This window comes from Botryllus schlosseri, chromosome 13, assembly GCF_051294905.1.
Source record: "Botryllus schlosseri isolate E-star chromosome 13, Bs_hap1, whole genome shotgun sequence".
Lineage (NCBI taxonomy): Eukaryota > Metazoa > Chordata > Ascidiacea > Stolidobranchia > Styelidae > Botryllus > Botryllus schlosseri.
This window is the reverse complement of record NC_137248.1, coordinates 20,240,683-20,259,428: the sequence shown is the minus strand read 5'-3', so window position 1 is coordinate 20,259,428 and position 18,746 is coordinate 20,240,683. Positions and strand designations below refer to the sequence as shown.

The window sequence follows — 18,746 nt, the reverse complement described above, 5'->3', positions numbered from 1 at the left end:
CGACGCACGAGATTTCAAATTGGTACTTCTTCACGGGCATACAATTTTTCCCTGCGTAATGGTATTTGTCTTCTGAGGCTCGGATTGCCAAGACAGGAACATTCGGCGCCAGTCATTTAGGCACCTATGGAAAATTAAACCTATATGCATTTTGCATGTATAACGAAGTTTTCGGTCAGCGTAAGCGGGCAGTCCTTTTTTGCCCAGGTTTTCTCGCTGCCGATCGTTCTGGCACACTTCTTGGAGTCGCATGTTACATGTTCTAAAACTTGAAATGTCTCGCCGATATGTCCATTTCAATAAATCTTGCGTATTTTGTCTAGGTGAAGAGTAGGCTACCAAATAACCAAGAAAGTTGGCAACTTGAAATCACACGCAGCGTGAAATTTTTTTGAAAAAGTTGCATAAATTTTTGAAAAATACTCAATAATTTATGCTAATTCGCGAAATAATTTTGGGCCCCCTTCGGGATCGCCCCCCCCCAATTGGGGGGTTTGGGGTGAGGCAGTTACGGTCCTGCTAGTCATACTCAAGTTTCTGCGGTTATCGGACAGACATTATATAAGACTACAAGACAGTTGCAATATTATTTGTTATATTCATACTCGAGTTTCTGCAGTAAATATAGGACATTTTTTCAATCAACAATATTGTGAATTGCATATCGTTATAGTTCAAGATCTTGTTCACTTGTTCACTTTGTAGTATTCTTCAGTCTTTCTTTCCATTAATTCATCTCCCAATAGCCAATGCACACGAACCAGATATTCTATACCTTCTGTCATTATATTCATATACGTATAGTAAACTCTACAAAGGATCAAAGCCACAATATCACATCAATCTCATGAGAAATGTAACATAGGCTACACAGTATTATTCACTAGTCATAACGACTCGCCAGCGGTAGGGGAGATGTGGTACCGATGGATCAAAAATTGCAAAATGATCTCTGGCCCTCAAATCTTCAGCCGAGAATAGCAGATCTTTTGCTGTCTCAACACTTCGATACAAGCTCTACCTATTGCAGACATTTACATGAATATCCGTCTTTTCAAAAAATATTTATGAACGTTTAAAATTTGTTGCTCGAACGTGTCATCGGTCCCCACCCGGTGGGTCCGAAGGCACACGACCATGGGACCTATGAGACACACGCTCAAAAATTCAAATTAGTTTACTTGTTTTGTTGTGTACTATAAGCTAAGCTACCGCAAGTCAATGAAGAATGTTTCGTCGCGACCTTCAAGAATAAAATAGATTATATCAACTCAAATGTTGGCATAAAATCTTGTTTTAATTTACGCTAAAATTTACAAAATTAATACCACATACATATTACCCGCAAATCGACATTTTGACTTCAAAATACCTCGTAATAGCGATAAAACACCACAGGTAACTATGATTTACAGCCTATATATATGTAGGCGAGTTTCTGTTGCTAAGTGATTAGTTGGTCCATCTATTTTGCTTGATTTTGCCATGGTACCATAGGTCCCCCACCCATAAATATTGTAATTGACTTGAAAATAGTCCACTAGAGGATGGTATTGAATAAAAAAATATGTGCCAATATATAGCCTGATACAAGCCCTATACTTCACATCAAAAATTATGGCGGGTTTGTTAGTCTGAAAGATGATATAGAAAAATGCAAATGTCGATCGAAATTTACTTTACACCCCCTAAAACGTAAATCATTCGTCACAGACCCCATAACTCACGCGGGTCGAATTTTTTTGCATGTGAGGAAAGATTCTGCCAGCATGCAATTGTAGACAAATTCACGGAGTGAAATCATGGAATTATCATGGAGAATTTCTAAAGTATTTTCGGTCCCAGTGATCCATCGGTACCACATCTCCCCTACCTAAATGTTGAACTGTCTAACTAATTCCGACGCAACTTCAAGAAATACACGACGAATCGCCTTGTACGCCATTGAAACAAGCACTGAGCTATCCTGTTTTGGGTGGATCCATCTGACCGTGACCATTCTGCCGGCTAACAATGGGAGAACAATCGAGTCGTCACTCCAGTCATACTCTATAGTGTAACTATAGAGTATGACTGGAGTGACGACTCGATTGTTCTCCCATTGTTAGCCGGCAGAATGGTCACGGTCAGATGGATCCACCCAAAACAGGATCGCTCAGTGCTTGTTTCAATGGCGTTCAAGGCGATTCTTCGTGTATTTCTTGAAGTTACGTCGGAATTAGTTGGACAGTTCAACATTTAGGCAGCGGTGGCGAGTCGTTATGACTAGTGAATAATACCGTGTAGCCTCTGTTATATTTTTCGCCAGATTTAGATCATATTTCGTCACGGATGGAAATCGGCATCATGACTGATTCAGCTGCATCACTTTGGGATGACTGGGAGGGACTGACTGAAATGGAAATTGAAGAATGTTTCGAAGGACTCGATAACTGGAAAGGTGTGATTTATGAGGAATGCGAAGCATCCTTTCCGACTGTGAAAGCTCTGAAAAAAACATTACAAAAATCATGAAGTTCCCACCAGTACTTGGGATATATCTGAGGATGCTGTAATTGCTGTTTTGAAGAGGGCTTGTGTAAATACCAAAATAAAATACTTTCAATGTGCCCCATCATTCGAGGACCTAGACGTGAGGAACTAGACGTGATCAAAGCTGTTCCATTGGTGAAACAACTCCATTCTGACTATTGCAAACTTGGTGTTGACGGATTTTATCAACATTATTCTAATATCTGTCACCAAGCTAACAAGTTGCTGGGTTTGCCGCAATTGCCAGCTTCAGCATTACTTTTGAAGATGTTTGATTCTCTCGTGTGCGGTAAAGAACAGGATCCAATCACAGAGATTGGAGGAGTCAACAGCAAGGAATCTGGTAAGTAAATAGCCTTTTATACTTTGCCTTTCCATGGAAAAACTTTGACATGTTTTTAGACATACTTGAATATATTGGTGGAGTGCTTTTGGGAGCCATTTCTAAGCAAGCTAACGAAGCAATTGCCACATGCCTAACATCTGCAGACTGCAGCGCCATCGGGAAACCTCATTAAACTGATGCAGAAGAAAGTCGGTGGATCGAAGAGCCTGTCTGAACAGTTTCATGGCATGGTTCTCCGCTTTTATGTTACACAAGGCTCTTGTTCTAGTCATCAGGGCCGTAACCGCACTTCGTCAGCCCCCCCCCAAAAAAAACGTTGGTCATGGGCCCCTCATAGGGTGATAAACCGAACTTCTGGGGGCCTCGCCCCCCAGACCCCCCATTGGCTATACGCTGTGTACCGCTACTCATCATCTGTGTTCACCGTCCGTTTAGTGGGGCAGCTTTGGTCGTCCACACGCGCAAAGCGCAAAAAATTTCAAAATTCATGATTTAACCGGTCAATATGATCGGGAATTGAATATATATTGTTATCAATTTTTATCCTCTCTCTGCCCACGTAATCAGATTCAACGGTAGACCTGAGTGAGGTGTGTTTGAAATGGTAGGAGCCCTCAATAATAATTGAACATCTTCGGGTGTATACCCGTTCGCAGGAACGAAACAGCACTTGGCCAGCCCCCCCCCAATAAAACTTGGGTCTTGGGCTCCCATAGGGTGATAAGCCGCCCCCCCCCATCACGTTGTTCGCTTTTGTCACAGGCCCCCATAGGGTGATAAGCCGCCCCCCCCATCACGTTGTTCGCTTTTGTCACGAAATAAGGGCCACAGTTCAGTGAGCCAGCGCGAAGCGCGAAAATATTCGATAATTCATGATAAAATCGGTCAATAATATTGGGAATTGCATATATATTGCTATCAATTTCTTGTTCACGTTGTCAGATTTACCGGTAGAGCTGAATGAGGTGGCTTGGAAACTGTAGGGCCCATAAATAATAATTAAACATATTCGGGCGGGCGGCCCCGTTGGTATGACTTCGTTTGATGATGTCATTTCGTGATCTCCTGTCCGTTATATCAAAAAATACAGAATCGCCCAAATGTACTAGACTAACGACGCACGTGATTTCAAATTGGTATTTCTTTATGGGCAATGGGCATACAATTTGTCCCTGCGGATTATGGTATTTGTCTTCTGAGGTTCAGATTGCCAAGACAGGAACATTCGGCGCCAGTCATTTAGGCGCCTATGGAAAATTAAACCTATAGCCTATGCATTTTGCATATATAACAAAGTTTTCGGTCAGCGTAAGCGGACAGTCCTTTTTGGCCCAGGTTTTCTCGCTGCCGATCGTTCTGGCACACTTCTTGGAGTCGCATGTTACATGTTCTAAAACTTTAAATGTCTCGCCGATATGTCCATTTCGATAAATCTTGCGTATTTTGTCTTGGGGAAGAGTAGGCTACCAAATAACTAAGAAAGTTGGCAAATTGAAATTACACGCAGCGCGAAAATTTTTTGAAAAAGTTGCATAAATTTTTGAAAAATACTCAATAATTTATGCTAATTCGCGAAATAATTTTGGGCCCCCTTCGAGCTCTCCCCCCCCAATCGGGGGGTTTGGGGTGCGGCAGTTACGGTCCTGCTAGTCATACTCAGTTTCTGCGGTTATCGGACAGGCATTATATAAGACTACAAGACAGTTGCAATATTATTTGTTATATTCATACTCGAGTTTCTGCAGTTAATATAGGACATATTTTCAATCAACGATATCGTGAAATGCATATCGGTATAGTTCAAGATCTTTCCACTTGTTCACTTTGTAGTATTCTTCAGTCTTTCTTTCCATGAATTCATCTCACAATAGCCAATGCACACGGACCAGATATTCTATATAGAATCTATACCTTCTGTCATTATATTCATATACGTAGCAGACTCTACAAAGGATCAAAGCCACAATATCACATTAATCTCGTGAGAAATGTAACATCGGCTACACAGTATTATTCACTAGTCATAACGACTCGCCACCGCTACCTAAATGTTGAGCTGTCTAACTAATTCCGACGCAACTTCAAGAAATACACGACGAATCGCCTTGAACGCCATTGAAACAAGCACTGAGCGATCCTGTTTTGGGTGGATCCATCTGACCGTGACCATTCTGCCGGCTAACAATGGGAGAACAATCGAGTCGTCACTCCAGTCATACTCTGTCTGGCGTTCTCAGTATCGAAATGAGAGTTACGTAGTTAGTTAACTACTCAGTAGGAAACGAGTTCCTACATTGGTGACCCCGAACTACCTGGAAGACTCCAGAAGACCGCAAGTATTGTGCACAGCCAGGATTATACGGACGCTTTCCAACATGGATACCGGTACCGCCGCTATGCAAGGATTGACCGACGCACTGAAGAAACTCGTCATCCCTTCGTCAGCTAATGCGGTAAGCGTTAAACTTCCGTCACTCTGGACTGACAACCCTACTTTGTGGTTCGCTAGAGCTGAAGCTCAGTTCGAGGCTGCAGGCATCACTCGCGATGATACGAAATTTAACGATGTGGTTTCGGTGTTGGATAACGCCACTGCTAGCGAAATTTCCTCTCTGCTTACTGAACCGCCAGCAACAGAAAAGTACCCTGCTATCAAAAGCGCGCTAATCAAAGTATATGGCAAGCCACAAGAAGTTAAGGACTCTGAACTTCTTAACATAGCCGGCTTAGGAGACAGAAAGCCGTCTGGTTTGTTGAGACACACGCGTGCGCTAGGTGGCAGTCAAGAGACATTACTGCGAGCGTTCTGGTTGGCCCAGCTACCTGCTGCAGTGCGAACAGCGCTGGCCACATCCGCAGAAACAGATGTTGAAAAACTGGCCGAAGTTGCGGATAGAGTGTTTTTCGCAACTCAGACAGTCAACGTGAGCGCCCTACGCCACGACGCGCAGGATATCGCCCCACAGGCAGAAGTAGACAGCGCAACCGGAGTTTTCATTTGTCACTACCACAAAACTTTCGGTATGAAGGCTACGAACTGCAAACAAGGGTGCACATTTGCCCAGTTGGTGTCTAAGCAGAAAAGTGAATCTTCGGCACCGCACACGGTGCGCTACGCCCGTCGCAGAAAGACCCGACAGGGAAATGACGACGCCGATCGCGGTTAGAGGCTGACGCGGTTGGTGGAATTCGTAGCTGCCTCTTGATCATCAACGATGCCAAATCCGGCCGCGGGTTCCTGGGAGACACAGGAGCCCAGGTTAGCATCCTTCCCGCTCTACGCTCTGATCGCCTCTCTCGCAATACCGGTCCCCTTCTGGTAGCAGCAAATGGCTCAGAGATCAAGACTTATGGATACAGAACGGAAATACTGCACATCGGTACCAAAACGTACGAGTGCCGGTTTGTCCTCGCGGACGTTTCTCGTCCCATTCTCGGAGCAGATTTCCTTTTGCGGCATAGCCTCCTAGTTGACATAGGTGGGCGACGGCTCCTTGAAGCTTCTACATGCCTTACAGCTGTCGTAGGCCACCTGTCATGGTCTCGTCACATGCAACTCCATGTAGTCGAAAAGCATCCACATACGGTATACTCGAAGCTTCTCGATGAATTCTGCGAGATTACCAAACCGTCTTTTGAACTACAACAGCCGAAACACGGTGTGGAACACCACATCGTAACGACCGGCCAACCCGTCTTTTCGCGCCCACGCAGATTGCGCCCTGACCGTCTCAAAGCCGCGAAAGATGAGTTTGACAACATGGAAAGACTGGGGATTATACGCAGGTCCAGCAGCCAGTGGGCGTCTCCTCTGCATGTAGTTCCAAAAGCCAATGGCGAAAGCCGCCCCTGCGGCGATTATAGGCGCTTGAACGATGCCACGACACCGGATCGTTACCCGGTCCCTAACATTCAAGATTTCTCACACAACTTGGATGGAAAATCGGTGTTTTCAAAAGTCGACCTTGTGAAGGGATATTTTCAAATCCCCGTCAGGCCGCAGGACGTGGCGAAGACTGCAATCACCACGGCTTTCGGACTCTTTGAATTTCTACGAATGCCGTTCGGTTTGAAAAACGCGGCACAAACATTCCAACGCTTGATGGATTCTGTCTGTCAAGGGCTTCAAAACGTGTTTGTTTATCTTGACGACGTCTTAATTGCGAGCCAAGACCAAGAACAGCACTTAGCAGACTTACGGACATTATTCTCCCGTTTTCGTGAACACGGGCTTGTGATAAACCCCACCAAATGTCAATTTGGCCGGTCCACGCTCGATTTCCTCGGGCATCGAGTTTCAGCCAGCGGCATCAAGCCTCTTCCTGAGAAGGTGGAGGTAATCCGCAATTTTCCTGCGCCTCGGACGGTCAAGCAACATATGGAATTCAATGGAATGGTGAACTTTTACCACAGATTTCTACCGAGTGCTGCGGAAATTATGCAGCCTCTATACAGAGCAACCGCAGGTCGTAAATCCAAGACTCAAACTGTCCAGTGGTCAACAGACATGACCACGGCTTTCAACGCTACTAAGGCTGCTTTAGCCAAGGCCACGCTCTTGGTGCATCCTAAAACAGACGCGCCAACCGCCTTAACAGTAGACGCGTCGGATGTGGCTGTTGGAGGCGTCCTCCAACAGAAGTTGGGGAGTGTTTGGAAGCCGTTAGCCTTCTTCAGCCGTCAACTGAATAATGCTGAAAGAAAGTACAGTGCTTTTGATAGGGAACTGCTGGCGATTCATCTGAGCATCAGAAAATTCCGCTACTTTCTGGAAGGACATCACTTCACCGTCTACACCGACCATAAACCGTTGACTTTTGCTATGGCGAAGAAATCTGTACCGTGGTCGGCCAGGCAATCCAGACAATTGGCCGCAATCAGTGAGTACACGACTGATATACGGCACGTTTCTGGGAAAAGCAACTCGGTAGCGGACACACTGTCGCGTGCCACCGTCAACGCTACGGTATCGACGACGGCCTTGATTTCCAAGCGATGGCACGAGAACAAACGGACCTTGATCTACGCGATACCAGCCTTGAGTTACAGAGGATTCCATTTGACGGTGGGCGGTCCACCTTGCTTTGTGACGTCAGCACTGGGACACCGAGGCCGGTGGTTCCACCATCGTGGCGACGACGGGTTTTCGACGCTGTACACACCTTGTCCCATCCGGGCATTAGGACCACCAAGAATTTGGTAAACGCCAAGTATGTGTGGAAGGGTCTTGCAAAAGACGTGAACCAGTGGAGCAGGTCTTGCATCGCCTGCCAACAGTCGAAGGTCACCCAACACACGAAAACTGCTCTTGAAACGTTTCGTGTTCCGGAAAGGCGTTTCAGTCATCTGAACATCGACCTCGTAGGCCCCTTGCCTCACTCGCGGGGATACACGTATCTCCTTACAATTGTCGATAGGTTCACAAGGTGGGCCGAAGCCATACCGATTTCCGACATTTCCGCCGCCGGATGTGCCCGCGCACTGCTGTATAATTGGGTGGCGAGATTTGGCGTTCCGGCAGATATGTGATCTGACCGAGGGCCTCAGTTCACTTCCAGACTATGGGACGCAGTTTGTGAACTTCTTGGCACCAAACTTCACAGGACCACTTCGTACCATCCCCAAGCCAACGGACTGGTGGAACGCTTCCACCGTTCTATGAAGGCTGCCTTGCGTGCTCGATGCACGCATCCAGGCTGGGTAGACGAGCTACCGTGGGTTTTACTTGGACTTCGAACCACGCCAAAAGCGGACCTAGGGTCGACTTCGGCGGAGCTTGTGTACGGTGAGACAATAGCAGTGCCAGCAGATTTCATGGCCACGCCTGAGACCGTTACAAACTACAATCCACTGCTTAACCGCCTCCGAGAAACTGCCGGAAGTTTGCGCCCAACCCCTACCTCGTCTCATGGAAACACATCAGCTCATGTGACTTCGGACTTATCAAACAGTAAATTCGTTTTCGTGCGAAGAGGCGCACATGGGCACCCGCTGACAAGACCGTATGACGGACCATACGAGGTAATCTCCCCAGGAGAGAAGGTCTTCAGACTGAGGATTGGCTTGCGCGAAGAACTTGTTTCGGCGGACAGACTCAAGCCAGCCTACATTGACAAAGAGCATCCATTCGTGGCGGCGCAACCACCTACAAGAGGTAGACCACCCTTGCGTGATCGTTCGATACCATCTCCAGATCATGAGCAACGATCACCCGAAAGCTCCCAACGTGAACAGGATGACACGACGTATACGCGCAACAAGCAGATGAAGACTCGCTTCGGAAGAATGATTAACGTGCCCCCTCGATTCCGAGCATGAAAAGGCTAGTCACGATCTGGTGGAGGGTGGTGTAGCTGCACATAATACACCTACAAACTATATCCAAGCGATCGTGACTCACAAATGTATTACGCTTATTCCTGACGCGTTACCATTCGAATATTAACATTCTGATACATTCGTACCGCTCTGACTTGCACGCTCAAAAGGTGCCAGTCAGAGAGCATGTTCATGTTCATATTATTGTTGTTGTGATTACAGATTGAGTGTAACTGTATTTGTCTGGCGTTCTCAGTATCGAAATGAGAGTTACGTAGTTAGTTAACTACTCAGTAGGAAACGAGTTCCTACACTTGCGTCTTATATTCTCTGCATTACTTTTCATTCTGTGTGCATGCCTCTTCTTTACTTCACCTAGGCTAAAGGTGGGTGTCTGATCTGAAAGGCTATACTCCAAGTTGTTTCGAATCTTTCATATCTTTCCATTGTATCGCAGTCTTGCAATGCTTTGAAATGATGAGAATATTAATAAAAACTGATTGAAAAACTAATTGATTCATTTTATTTAAATTATCATCAGATCAAATTACAGCAATATTGAGATACAGCGAAAGAGATCTCGTCCCTCAATTTTGGTACATTCAATAGGATTTTGATGTATGCATGTTGATGATATGGACGCTTAGGCTTCTATCATAACCTGTACCATATTTCATCAGGTATTCGAGGCTATACGCACAATGGGTGTCGATTAACGCTGTAGTACAAAACTATGAATATTCGGTAGCACGACTCCTGAAAAATCAAGCCATTTTTTAATGTCTAGTCATGTATTGATAGTAGAGTTTTACATACGCTGTAATTCTGCCTGAAACGTATACAATTTAAGTTTTCTCATACGCTGGCAAAATAACTACAGTCTAGCCTGCCAACGGAAATCTCATTGACTGCCTAATAGACTTCTCAGGCCCATTGCATGCTCATGCTCATAATACAATGCTGATCGCTACGGATCCCTTGACGCAATGTCGTACTGTTGACAAAATAGGAAATTGGATCCCTCGGTAAATATTGTGACATTTGGTAAAAGTAAGCTGACTTTGTGAGCATAGTTTGGGCGTTTTCATAGCGATCCTTTTAAAAATACAGCAAACGCCTTCACGCGAAGCAGACTTTACAATCCCCGTTCAGTGATCCAAGACCAATTTGAACATAGCGCTTCAGTGGAGAGAATGTAGTAGGAACACGTAATCCTACAGAACGCAAAGAATAGTAGATATAAGATATGCGTTGAGTATAACGCCATGTAAACCTTGTTGTTTCATTTGACCGTTTATGATTCACAGTGAGCAGACAATGGCTTACGACATCGGTAGGCCGATCAAGTAGGCTACAAGCTGCAAAATGTCAAATGATAAGTTCTCCGACAGTGCAAACATCGACGACATAAACGAAATGCAGGTTGCAAAATTTCTTTGACTTTGTAAACAGTTTTTACAATTTTTGACTTATTTTGACATGTCAAAAACATCGCCCTAATTATGAGTGTCATTGATGATGGCTGGATGCGAAAACCTATGTCCGGTATATGAACAATGCACATGGTTGTCCAATAATGAACCACATTCACGCTTCTCTCCAGAGAATAAAACAGCCGCAAAAATCACTAAAATCAGCGCGGTGGAATTAAAATAAAAAATCAAGGGGAAATACCGGAAATAAATCGAGCTGATTTAAATCAGCCTGGTTTAAACCAGCATTCTACATACATGTCCATAAAAGCGCAGCATACTAATATTAAAAATGCATTCTTTTTGATGTGTGAGGCTTGGGTCGCGAGATGCCATTAATACTCAAATTCGGGTCGCGGTCTAAAAAGAACCACATGTGTAAGCAATGCGATGGCTGCTTGGCACCAATGTTCCCTTTAATTTTTGACGAGTCTGCGCACACTCACCAACTCACTGCGCATACCCTTGGACAGCAGTGCGTAACGACTAAAAAAAAGGTCATCACTTCAGATTTTTTGTGCGCAAAGACCGTGTGAGCACTGCGCATTTGCGCACGTGCGCAGCTTAGAGGGAACATTGCTTGGCACTATATTTTCCTGCGCGAGAGGGACTAGTCAACTGTTTCAAAATGCCGCGGACAAAGAAGCATTTCAAGAAAACAATAATTTAGATTAGAAATAAATTATTAACATTAGACCGCAGAAATAACATTTCACAAATCGGACTACAATTGGCATTTCGCTCTATTTTATTTTAATTAGTAGGGCAAGTTTTTGCAAAATTTGCAACATTCTTTACAGCTTCTGGGAGCTGTATTGTATTGCGCAAAATGCAAATGAGTTATTTAAAAAGACGAGCTATAAAACTATTCCTTGTATGGTTCTCTTTGATTTGCCTAACAATGAGCTGTGTGATCGATTCACCATGTAACAAAAATTTAGTTGAGCCGATTTTTTGATATGTTTCCGGCATTTTTTGCCACAAGTGTCGTTTAAATATGTCATTTTAAGCTTTTTAAACCTCCCGCACCATGTTTTTAAGCTCCTTTATTGAATTTCATATTACATGTGACGTCACATTGATCCATCATTCAATTCATAATAGTTTTTTTTGTTAGTAACAATCATCTTCTCAGTCACAGTCAGTCAGTATTGGCTACACTGCAGTGGTCGGGAACCTTTTTGGTCCAAAGAGCCATGCTGGACCTATTTTTCCATTTTAACTCCCAAAGAGCCATACATGCAAATCAGCTGTTACGTCACAATTGAAAAATCGTGACGTCATGGTAGCACTTATTCGAACTCACTACATGGGATTTGTCCAGTGTGCTACATTTTCCCAGTAAAAACTGGTATTTTTATTCTTCGAAAATAAATCTCGAAACGGTAGGTAAGGCACAGACTGGCCAAGCCTCACTATTGATAACGCAATCCATCGTAAATAGCATAGGATTTATTATAACTAGGGCAAGTTTTTGCAACTTTTGCAACTTTTTTTTACAGCTTCCAGCAGCTTCCTAAATACCTGTAAGATATGTAGAATGCCGTTTTAAGCTGTTTGAAGGAATCTTATAGTGCAAATTTTTGCAACTTTTATCCACTTTTTTCATGCAACTTTTTGCAACATTTTGCAACTTTTTCGATTTTTCATGAAAGTAATTTTGATTTTGGTGAAATAAACGGCCAAATTCGACTGAAATACTCTAAATCAGCACTGAAGATACGCTCTTACGGGTATTTCGGGAGCTGATCCGGAAAATGGACTTTTTTTTTAGTCAAACTGGGAAGTTGACCTTTTTTCTTTTTTAGTCAACCGAGAGCAAAATGTGGTCCTTTAGTGCAACTTTTGTGCGATAATAAATGCAACTTTTTACTGCAACTTTTGTCAAAATTAAATGCAACTTTCCACGGATTTAACTGCAACAAAAACATGCCCTAATTATAACTGATATTAATCGAATGTAACTGTCACACTGATTCCGAAAATCTAAACACTAATCGACTTATCAATTCTCAAAGTATTTGGCGGTAATTCAAGTTTGCGCTACACGCATAGCCTATGTGTTTCAATTTGTTACGTGATATGTTTCCAAATCCCTAATTAGTAAAACAAGTGATCAGTGCTTGCGATTACAATAAGACTATATTTATCACTCATAAAGTATTAACGGGCACGCCAAAAAAGAAAGCCGAAAACTAAAATTCAAAGAAGGTTTAGGTTTATAATTTACAGAACTGAATATTCGCATACTGGAGTCAGGGGTGGACTCGCCCTTTTAGTTTTTGCCGAACATGTTGCCGAGAATAAGGATTGTAATTATGAAGTCGGTCTTATGACAAAAGCACGAAACACTCGGTCAAGGGAGGGCGAAGTTCAGAAAAACTGCAAGCTTCGCTCAACATAAAGGATATTTAAGCTGCACAATGCTCGGAAGGCAGCGACCAAGAAAATAAGATTTGTACTATTGCACATACATTTTAAAGCAGTGGTTCTCGAACTGGGAAACGTGAAAGCATCAGAATGGTGGCGCGAAGCCGAAACTTATAGAAAAAAGTTTTCGCGCCCCGCGCGATAGCCCCAGCTTATAGTTGTTGCTCCGTGTATTGTCGGACTTTTGTATTCAACAATTCTCTCATCAACAGCCATAATCTTCCATGCCATTAAACTATCCGATGGGATTGCGAGCGTTCTGGTTGCACTTTTTATCATTTTGTGATATCATGATACGAGGGATCAAAATCTTTCACCATCATAAAGGGAGGCGTGCTTAAAAAGTTTGAGAATCACTGTTTTATAGGCCTAATAGACGAACGTGGATAGGGGTTTAAAGCGAGCTAAAATGTATCATGTTTAAAATTGTTTCAAACAGACATGAGGTGATTACTTCATGAATGTAATCGATTGCGACTACGATTATTTCTGAATCACGCGATTACGATTACGATTACAGCAAAATCAGCAAGTAGTCGATTACGATTACGATTACTTTGGAAAAGTAATCACGATTACTCACGATTACATTTATTTTGCTTCTTAGAAGTTATCTTTAAGACAACAATGATGCGATGAAAAGGCCTCATGAGAGAAGGCCTTTTTTTCAATATAAGACGTCATGACGTCATTTCCTGCATATGACATAGGCCTAATATACCATATTGCATGATTTACAGAAATAGGCATTTCGGTGCCGGCCGCGCCGACACCGCGCCGCGTCACACCAAGACATGCTACCTTGGCCGAAACATTGTGTATTTGTCCGTTGTCCATAGCCGTGCTCAATGGTTCCGACAAATAGTCTTCTCAATCTCATACCCACAATACAAATGCCATCCGGGGCACCCACTGAGGAAATTGATAAACCCCGTGTAGAAATGACAATTTCTGGGTGCGTCTCACGAAAGTTTTTCGTTTAGTTTTCTTATCGTTTGCTACGTTTGGCTGACTCCATTCTCTTTTGCTTTATAGCAGACAGGAGGTCACGAATTAACAACATACAATGAAGTTATAATTGTAAATATTCGCGCTTGGGGCGATTTGACAGCATGCACACAGCGAATCCACAATTCCACACCGCATCGAATCGTGTTTTCCAGTTCTTGTGAAAAGCCCGGTCGTTAAAGGGGGTCTGGGGGACTTCGCCCGCCAGAAGTTTTATTGATCGCCTTATGGGGGGGGGGGGGGCAATATCACCATTTGTGAGAAGGGGGTGGCGAAATGCTGTTTCGGTACTGATTTTAGCTGCAATCCACGCTAACATGGTATGTAAGCGGATGGCTATGAGTGGCAGATCCAAATAATTAGTATGAAATTGCGAAATAGAAATTGTTGCCCGTTTCAAGTAGGGCCGTAGGATAATATGATAAGGAAACATAAACTTCCCTCTACAGTCCACTTGATTAATACGGTTATTCCGAGCTGCCGTTATAACGAAAAATAACGGCTCGGTTATGATTTTTTATCAGCAGCCGTTGGTTTTTAAGGCTTCGATATAGAAATTGTCATGTTTAATTTGACGACTACAAGATTTCAAATATTTGTCGCGTGTATACGTGAATGGGCCTACCGCTCGCCAATCAACAATGGTCAAACTGCGTTTGCCTAAGCATAACAAAGCACCAATACGTAGTAGCCTACATACGTTACTGTTCGAAACCAGGCAGAGTTGTAATTATTATCCTGCTGCGAGGTAGTGGCGTCTGTAGCATATTGATAACCTGACATAATGTATAGCGGGTGTTTTTACAAACACAGTAAGTACTACATGTATATGGAATATCAATTTACTACGTGCGGATAATTCGTTACGCAATGAAGAACCAAGCTAATACTTGTGACGCAATATGAGCTGAGGCGTTTGAAAATCCGACATTTTTGCTATCCGAAACCTGTTTTAAATTGCACAATACAAAAGTAATCGTTCTTTCACAAATAAATCGATTAAATATGTGAATTAGTCGATTACGATTACGTTTACTTCGAATTTTTTAAGAATGTAATCGATTGCGATTACGATTACTCGGAAATGCTGTAATCGTCGTAATCGATTACGATTACTAATCACGATTACCCCATGTCTGGTTTCAAATCATGACAGAGAATAGATATTTTTTAATTAACCGTCACTTTCTCATTATCTAATATCAACACATTTACCGAGCAGCAGCATTTATTAGCAATGTAATTTAGAAATAAAATTATTATACGCTGGTGAATATAGCAAAAATTTTTGACTCGGCCCGCCAACGTATTTATTTTTCTTATTTGGCCCGCGGAGGAAAATAATTGCCTACCCCTGATCTAGAGAATATATAATCTCATCATTAATGTCAAAATCACAAATGCAATCTGCCTGTTGGTTATTGTTTTTGCTCTATCTGTGGTATGTATATCAGTTTGAAACAAGTTGAGTATAAAATATAGATAGAAGTAAGTTTTTTTATATACTTATATTACCTTTACTTTGGCATGAAAATTGGAGACAAAGATAAAAACTGGGCAATTCATGTAATCTGCAGGACATGCCGATGGAATATGGATTGATGTCTAAGAGGAGATCGGCATTCAATGTCATTGCTATTAAAGAATTAAAGAATTCGAAACCTTATAGATGACTGCTACTGTTTCTGTATGGGTGACATTCCAAGATTCAGAATAACTAAAAAAAAATGACTTCACATTGAAAATCCTTCTATGCCATCTCCTCTTAAGTAGCCTACCGCCTGTTCCGTATTGCAGTGAGTTTTGACTGCTCACACTATCAGGCAAAAAAGCTCCAGAAGACTCGGCAGGGGTTAATGATACAGAAAATGACTCTGATGACGACTTCAACATCTCTCATATAAATCCAGAACCACACATTCCGAACCAACACAAACTTGATGACTTAGTTGGGATTCACTATAATTAAAATGCGGAAATTCTGACTCCAAGGTTGAAACTAGGGAACATTTCGCATCCATGGTGTCGATGCACTTCGTCGAGAAAAGGGCATAAACGATTTTTCGCGATATTTTTCTGCGGCAGGTTCTCCTTGCTTATGCGGGAATGTTGGCAATCTTTTGTAAAGCACTTGACAATAAAATGACCGCGAGAGAAGCAGGAGCATTCAAGTTATTTCGAAATGTAGCCTAGTTGAAAGACAAAATGATCGCGATTTATAAATAAATAAAGTGGGGCATGTCCTTAAAAACGCATTGCCTGCACTTTCACCTTGATTTTATTATTTCAAATATGGGTGATGTATGCGAGGAACAAAGTGACGTATTTAAGCAGGATATGTATATGATTTGGAAAGAAGATCACTTAGGGTGGTGAAGTTGCGTCATGATGGAGGATTATTTGCAGTGCATAATACCAGCAGATTTCTCAGGTTTTGCAAAATTTTGTTGCATGGTGTTATTTGGGTTCCAAGAGAAGATTTCTCATTTCGCAGACGCAAGTCCCGCAAGCGAAATCACTTCTGACGATTTTTAAAGTGTTTACATTGCTACTTGATGCAAGAGTAGAAGCTATATTTGTTCACATTATCCTTTTCATTAGCGTTTTCTCACGTCCAATGAAGAATTATTGTGAATAATACGGATAAATTATGAGTAAAATCAAAAATTAGAAAAATTAACATTTCTTTAAAATTTGAGACACTTCAGGAAAAATTTTGGTATTTTGGTAATTATAGTTTAGAATACTAAAACACAATAGAATAGTATATTCATATTGAAATGAACCCGAATATTTTCGGCTGACTCTCGTCAAGGGTAATCGTCAGCAACTAGTAGAGAATTGGAAAGAACATTGTATATCAACAATCGTATCAAAAAATATGACGTCACCAAACACAATGCATAAAAATTTTTGCCAACTAACACTTTTGCAAAATTTTGTTACATGGTGTTAGCTGCATCGGCATCTCAAAGTTATCTATGACGTAATATGTCGTGAAGCTATAGAACGGTGGTTCTCAACCTTTTTGTCTTCGCGGACCCCTTTTGTACCGTCAAGGCCCCCGCGGACCCTCCCCCCTACACACACAAGTTTTAGTTCAAATTGAGCTCCATTATCGAGCAACCGTCATCTGTCTTGTGCAAATATTAACTGTAGTCTAGTGATTAGGAGCAACAAAATGACTTTTCTGAAGATAACATCAGTTCTGTATAAATTAGGTACACTTTGATTATTTCAAAGCGAATTATGCGGCTGCATTTTTTGAAATACGTGGCCGCGTGTTTTGAAAATTCGCACCTTCGATGTGATATGAGCTGAAATGAGTGCTGAAAATCGATTTTCGCAGAGATATGAGGTGGAGAATGTATTAATAACGCATAACGCTCCCGACAACACCTTTTCGGTAGGATCGAAACATATATAGGCTACCACCAAATATTTCTGAAGGAACTTATAGAACATCCAGCCTATAGTCATTTCTGTGTATCTTGTACTTCACAGGAGAAAATGGATTTTGCAAACATTTCGAATTCACCCTGATTGATCTTACTACTCCAACAACTTTTTCCACAATCCTCAACATACAATTTTCAGCGAAAATATATGTTTGCCTTAGTAGGCAATTTGGCAATTAAAATGAGTTTGCGCAATCATATATTTAATCTCAGACGGCCATTCTGTTGATGTCAGTAATGAAGCAAAACTGCCCAGTGATTAGGTTATTATTAATCATTTTGCAAATTATTTCAGAGGTTTCGCGGACCCCCTGAAAACGCTACGCAGACCCCCTGTTGAGAACCACTGCTATAGAAGCTCCACAACCCCAGCCAAGCACGACTGTGCCTGAACTATATGGAAATAGATCGCTTGATTCATTCACTGTCGTTTAAATTTAAGGCACTCCGTCATTTGTCGGATACGATACCCTTCTTCGGTAATGGAAACAGTTGATAGGCATATTTTCGATTTTCCCCCTACTGTATTAGCTTCAAGCAACTAGGTCTCGTCATTAATTGAAACGAGCCCCTTGATTGTAATGCAATCGATATTTTCGATTTTTAATGAGATCGCAGATCATATTCAACTTGAATATGGACATTGAACAAGGGACTATTGGACTGAATTGGTAGGCTCGAATTCTACGTGCCTTCGAATGGGGACGTAGCTCCGTGGCAAAAACGAAAGCCTTGCATGAGGTCTTGGGTTCAATCCACTGCGTCTCCCTCTTCTATTTTGTCGCACATAAATGTCTTGCAAAAATGAACAGTGGTGGTCAAAGTAGCGATGCAGGGTTGCTACTCAAGTAGAAGTATCGCTGTATTATGATTAGGGCAAGTTTTTGCAACTTTTATTTACAGCTTCCTAAATACTCGTAAGACAGGGGTTCTCAACCCGCGGCCCAGTTGTGAAATTCAACCGTGGCCAGGAGAGTAACAACAATCTTTTGACGCATGTTCTGAAACGCGTTGCGGCGCAGAATACTTAGGCCTAGCATTGGACGAAGCCACCGACTCCACAAACATTGCATAGCTAATAATTGTCCGGGTGTATTTTATCAGAGTGGACATATGTGCATGTGCAGAGGAAATGCTGCCAGGGCATACATGGGGAGAGGACCAGCAAATACATCAATTTGA

General features: G+C 42.4%; 2 protein-coding genes across 2 annotated transcripts; both read left to right on the top strand.

Annotated features, from left to right (window-relative positions):
- Positions 1-1,882: 1,882 nt before the first annotated feature.
- Positions 1,883-3,065, top strand: LOC145454770 (uncharacterized). Its single transcript, XM_080332754.1, has 2 exons — positions 1,883-2,875; positions 2,935-3,065. Exons 1-2 carry the CDS (start codon positions 2,605-2,607, stop codon positions 3,048-3,050), a joined length of 387 nt encoding a protein of 128 aa, XP_080188880.1. The 5' UTR covers positions 1,883-2,604; the 3' UTR covers positions 3,051-3,065.
- A 2,188-nt stretch (positions 3,066-5,253) lies between these two features.
- LOC145454288 (uncharacterized) lies at positions 5,254-6,045 on the top strand. Its single transcript, XM_080332284.1, has one exon. It carries the CDS (start codon positions 5,254-5,256, stop codon positions 6,043-6,045), a length of 792 nt encoding a protein of 263 aa, XP_080188410.1.
- Positions 6,046-18,746: the final 12,701 nt, after the last annotated feature.

Bases quoted from the DNA above. Each gene is read 5' to 3' on its own strand.
- LOC145454288 (XM_080332284.1), top strand. From the start codon at position 5,254: ATGGATACCGGTACCGCCGCTATGCAAGGATTGACCGACGCACTGAAG.
- LOC145454770 (XM_080332754.1), top strand. From the start codon at position 2,605: ATGTGCCCCATCATTCGAGGACCTAGACGTGAGGAACTAGACGTGATC. The intron at 2,876-2,934 runs GTAAGTAAATAG...ACATGTTTTTAG, and splicing joins AGTCAACAGCAAGGAATCTG to ACATACTTGAATATATTGGT.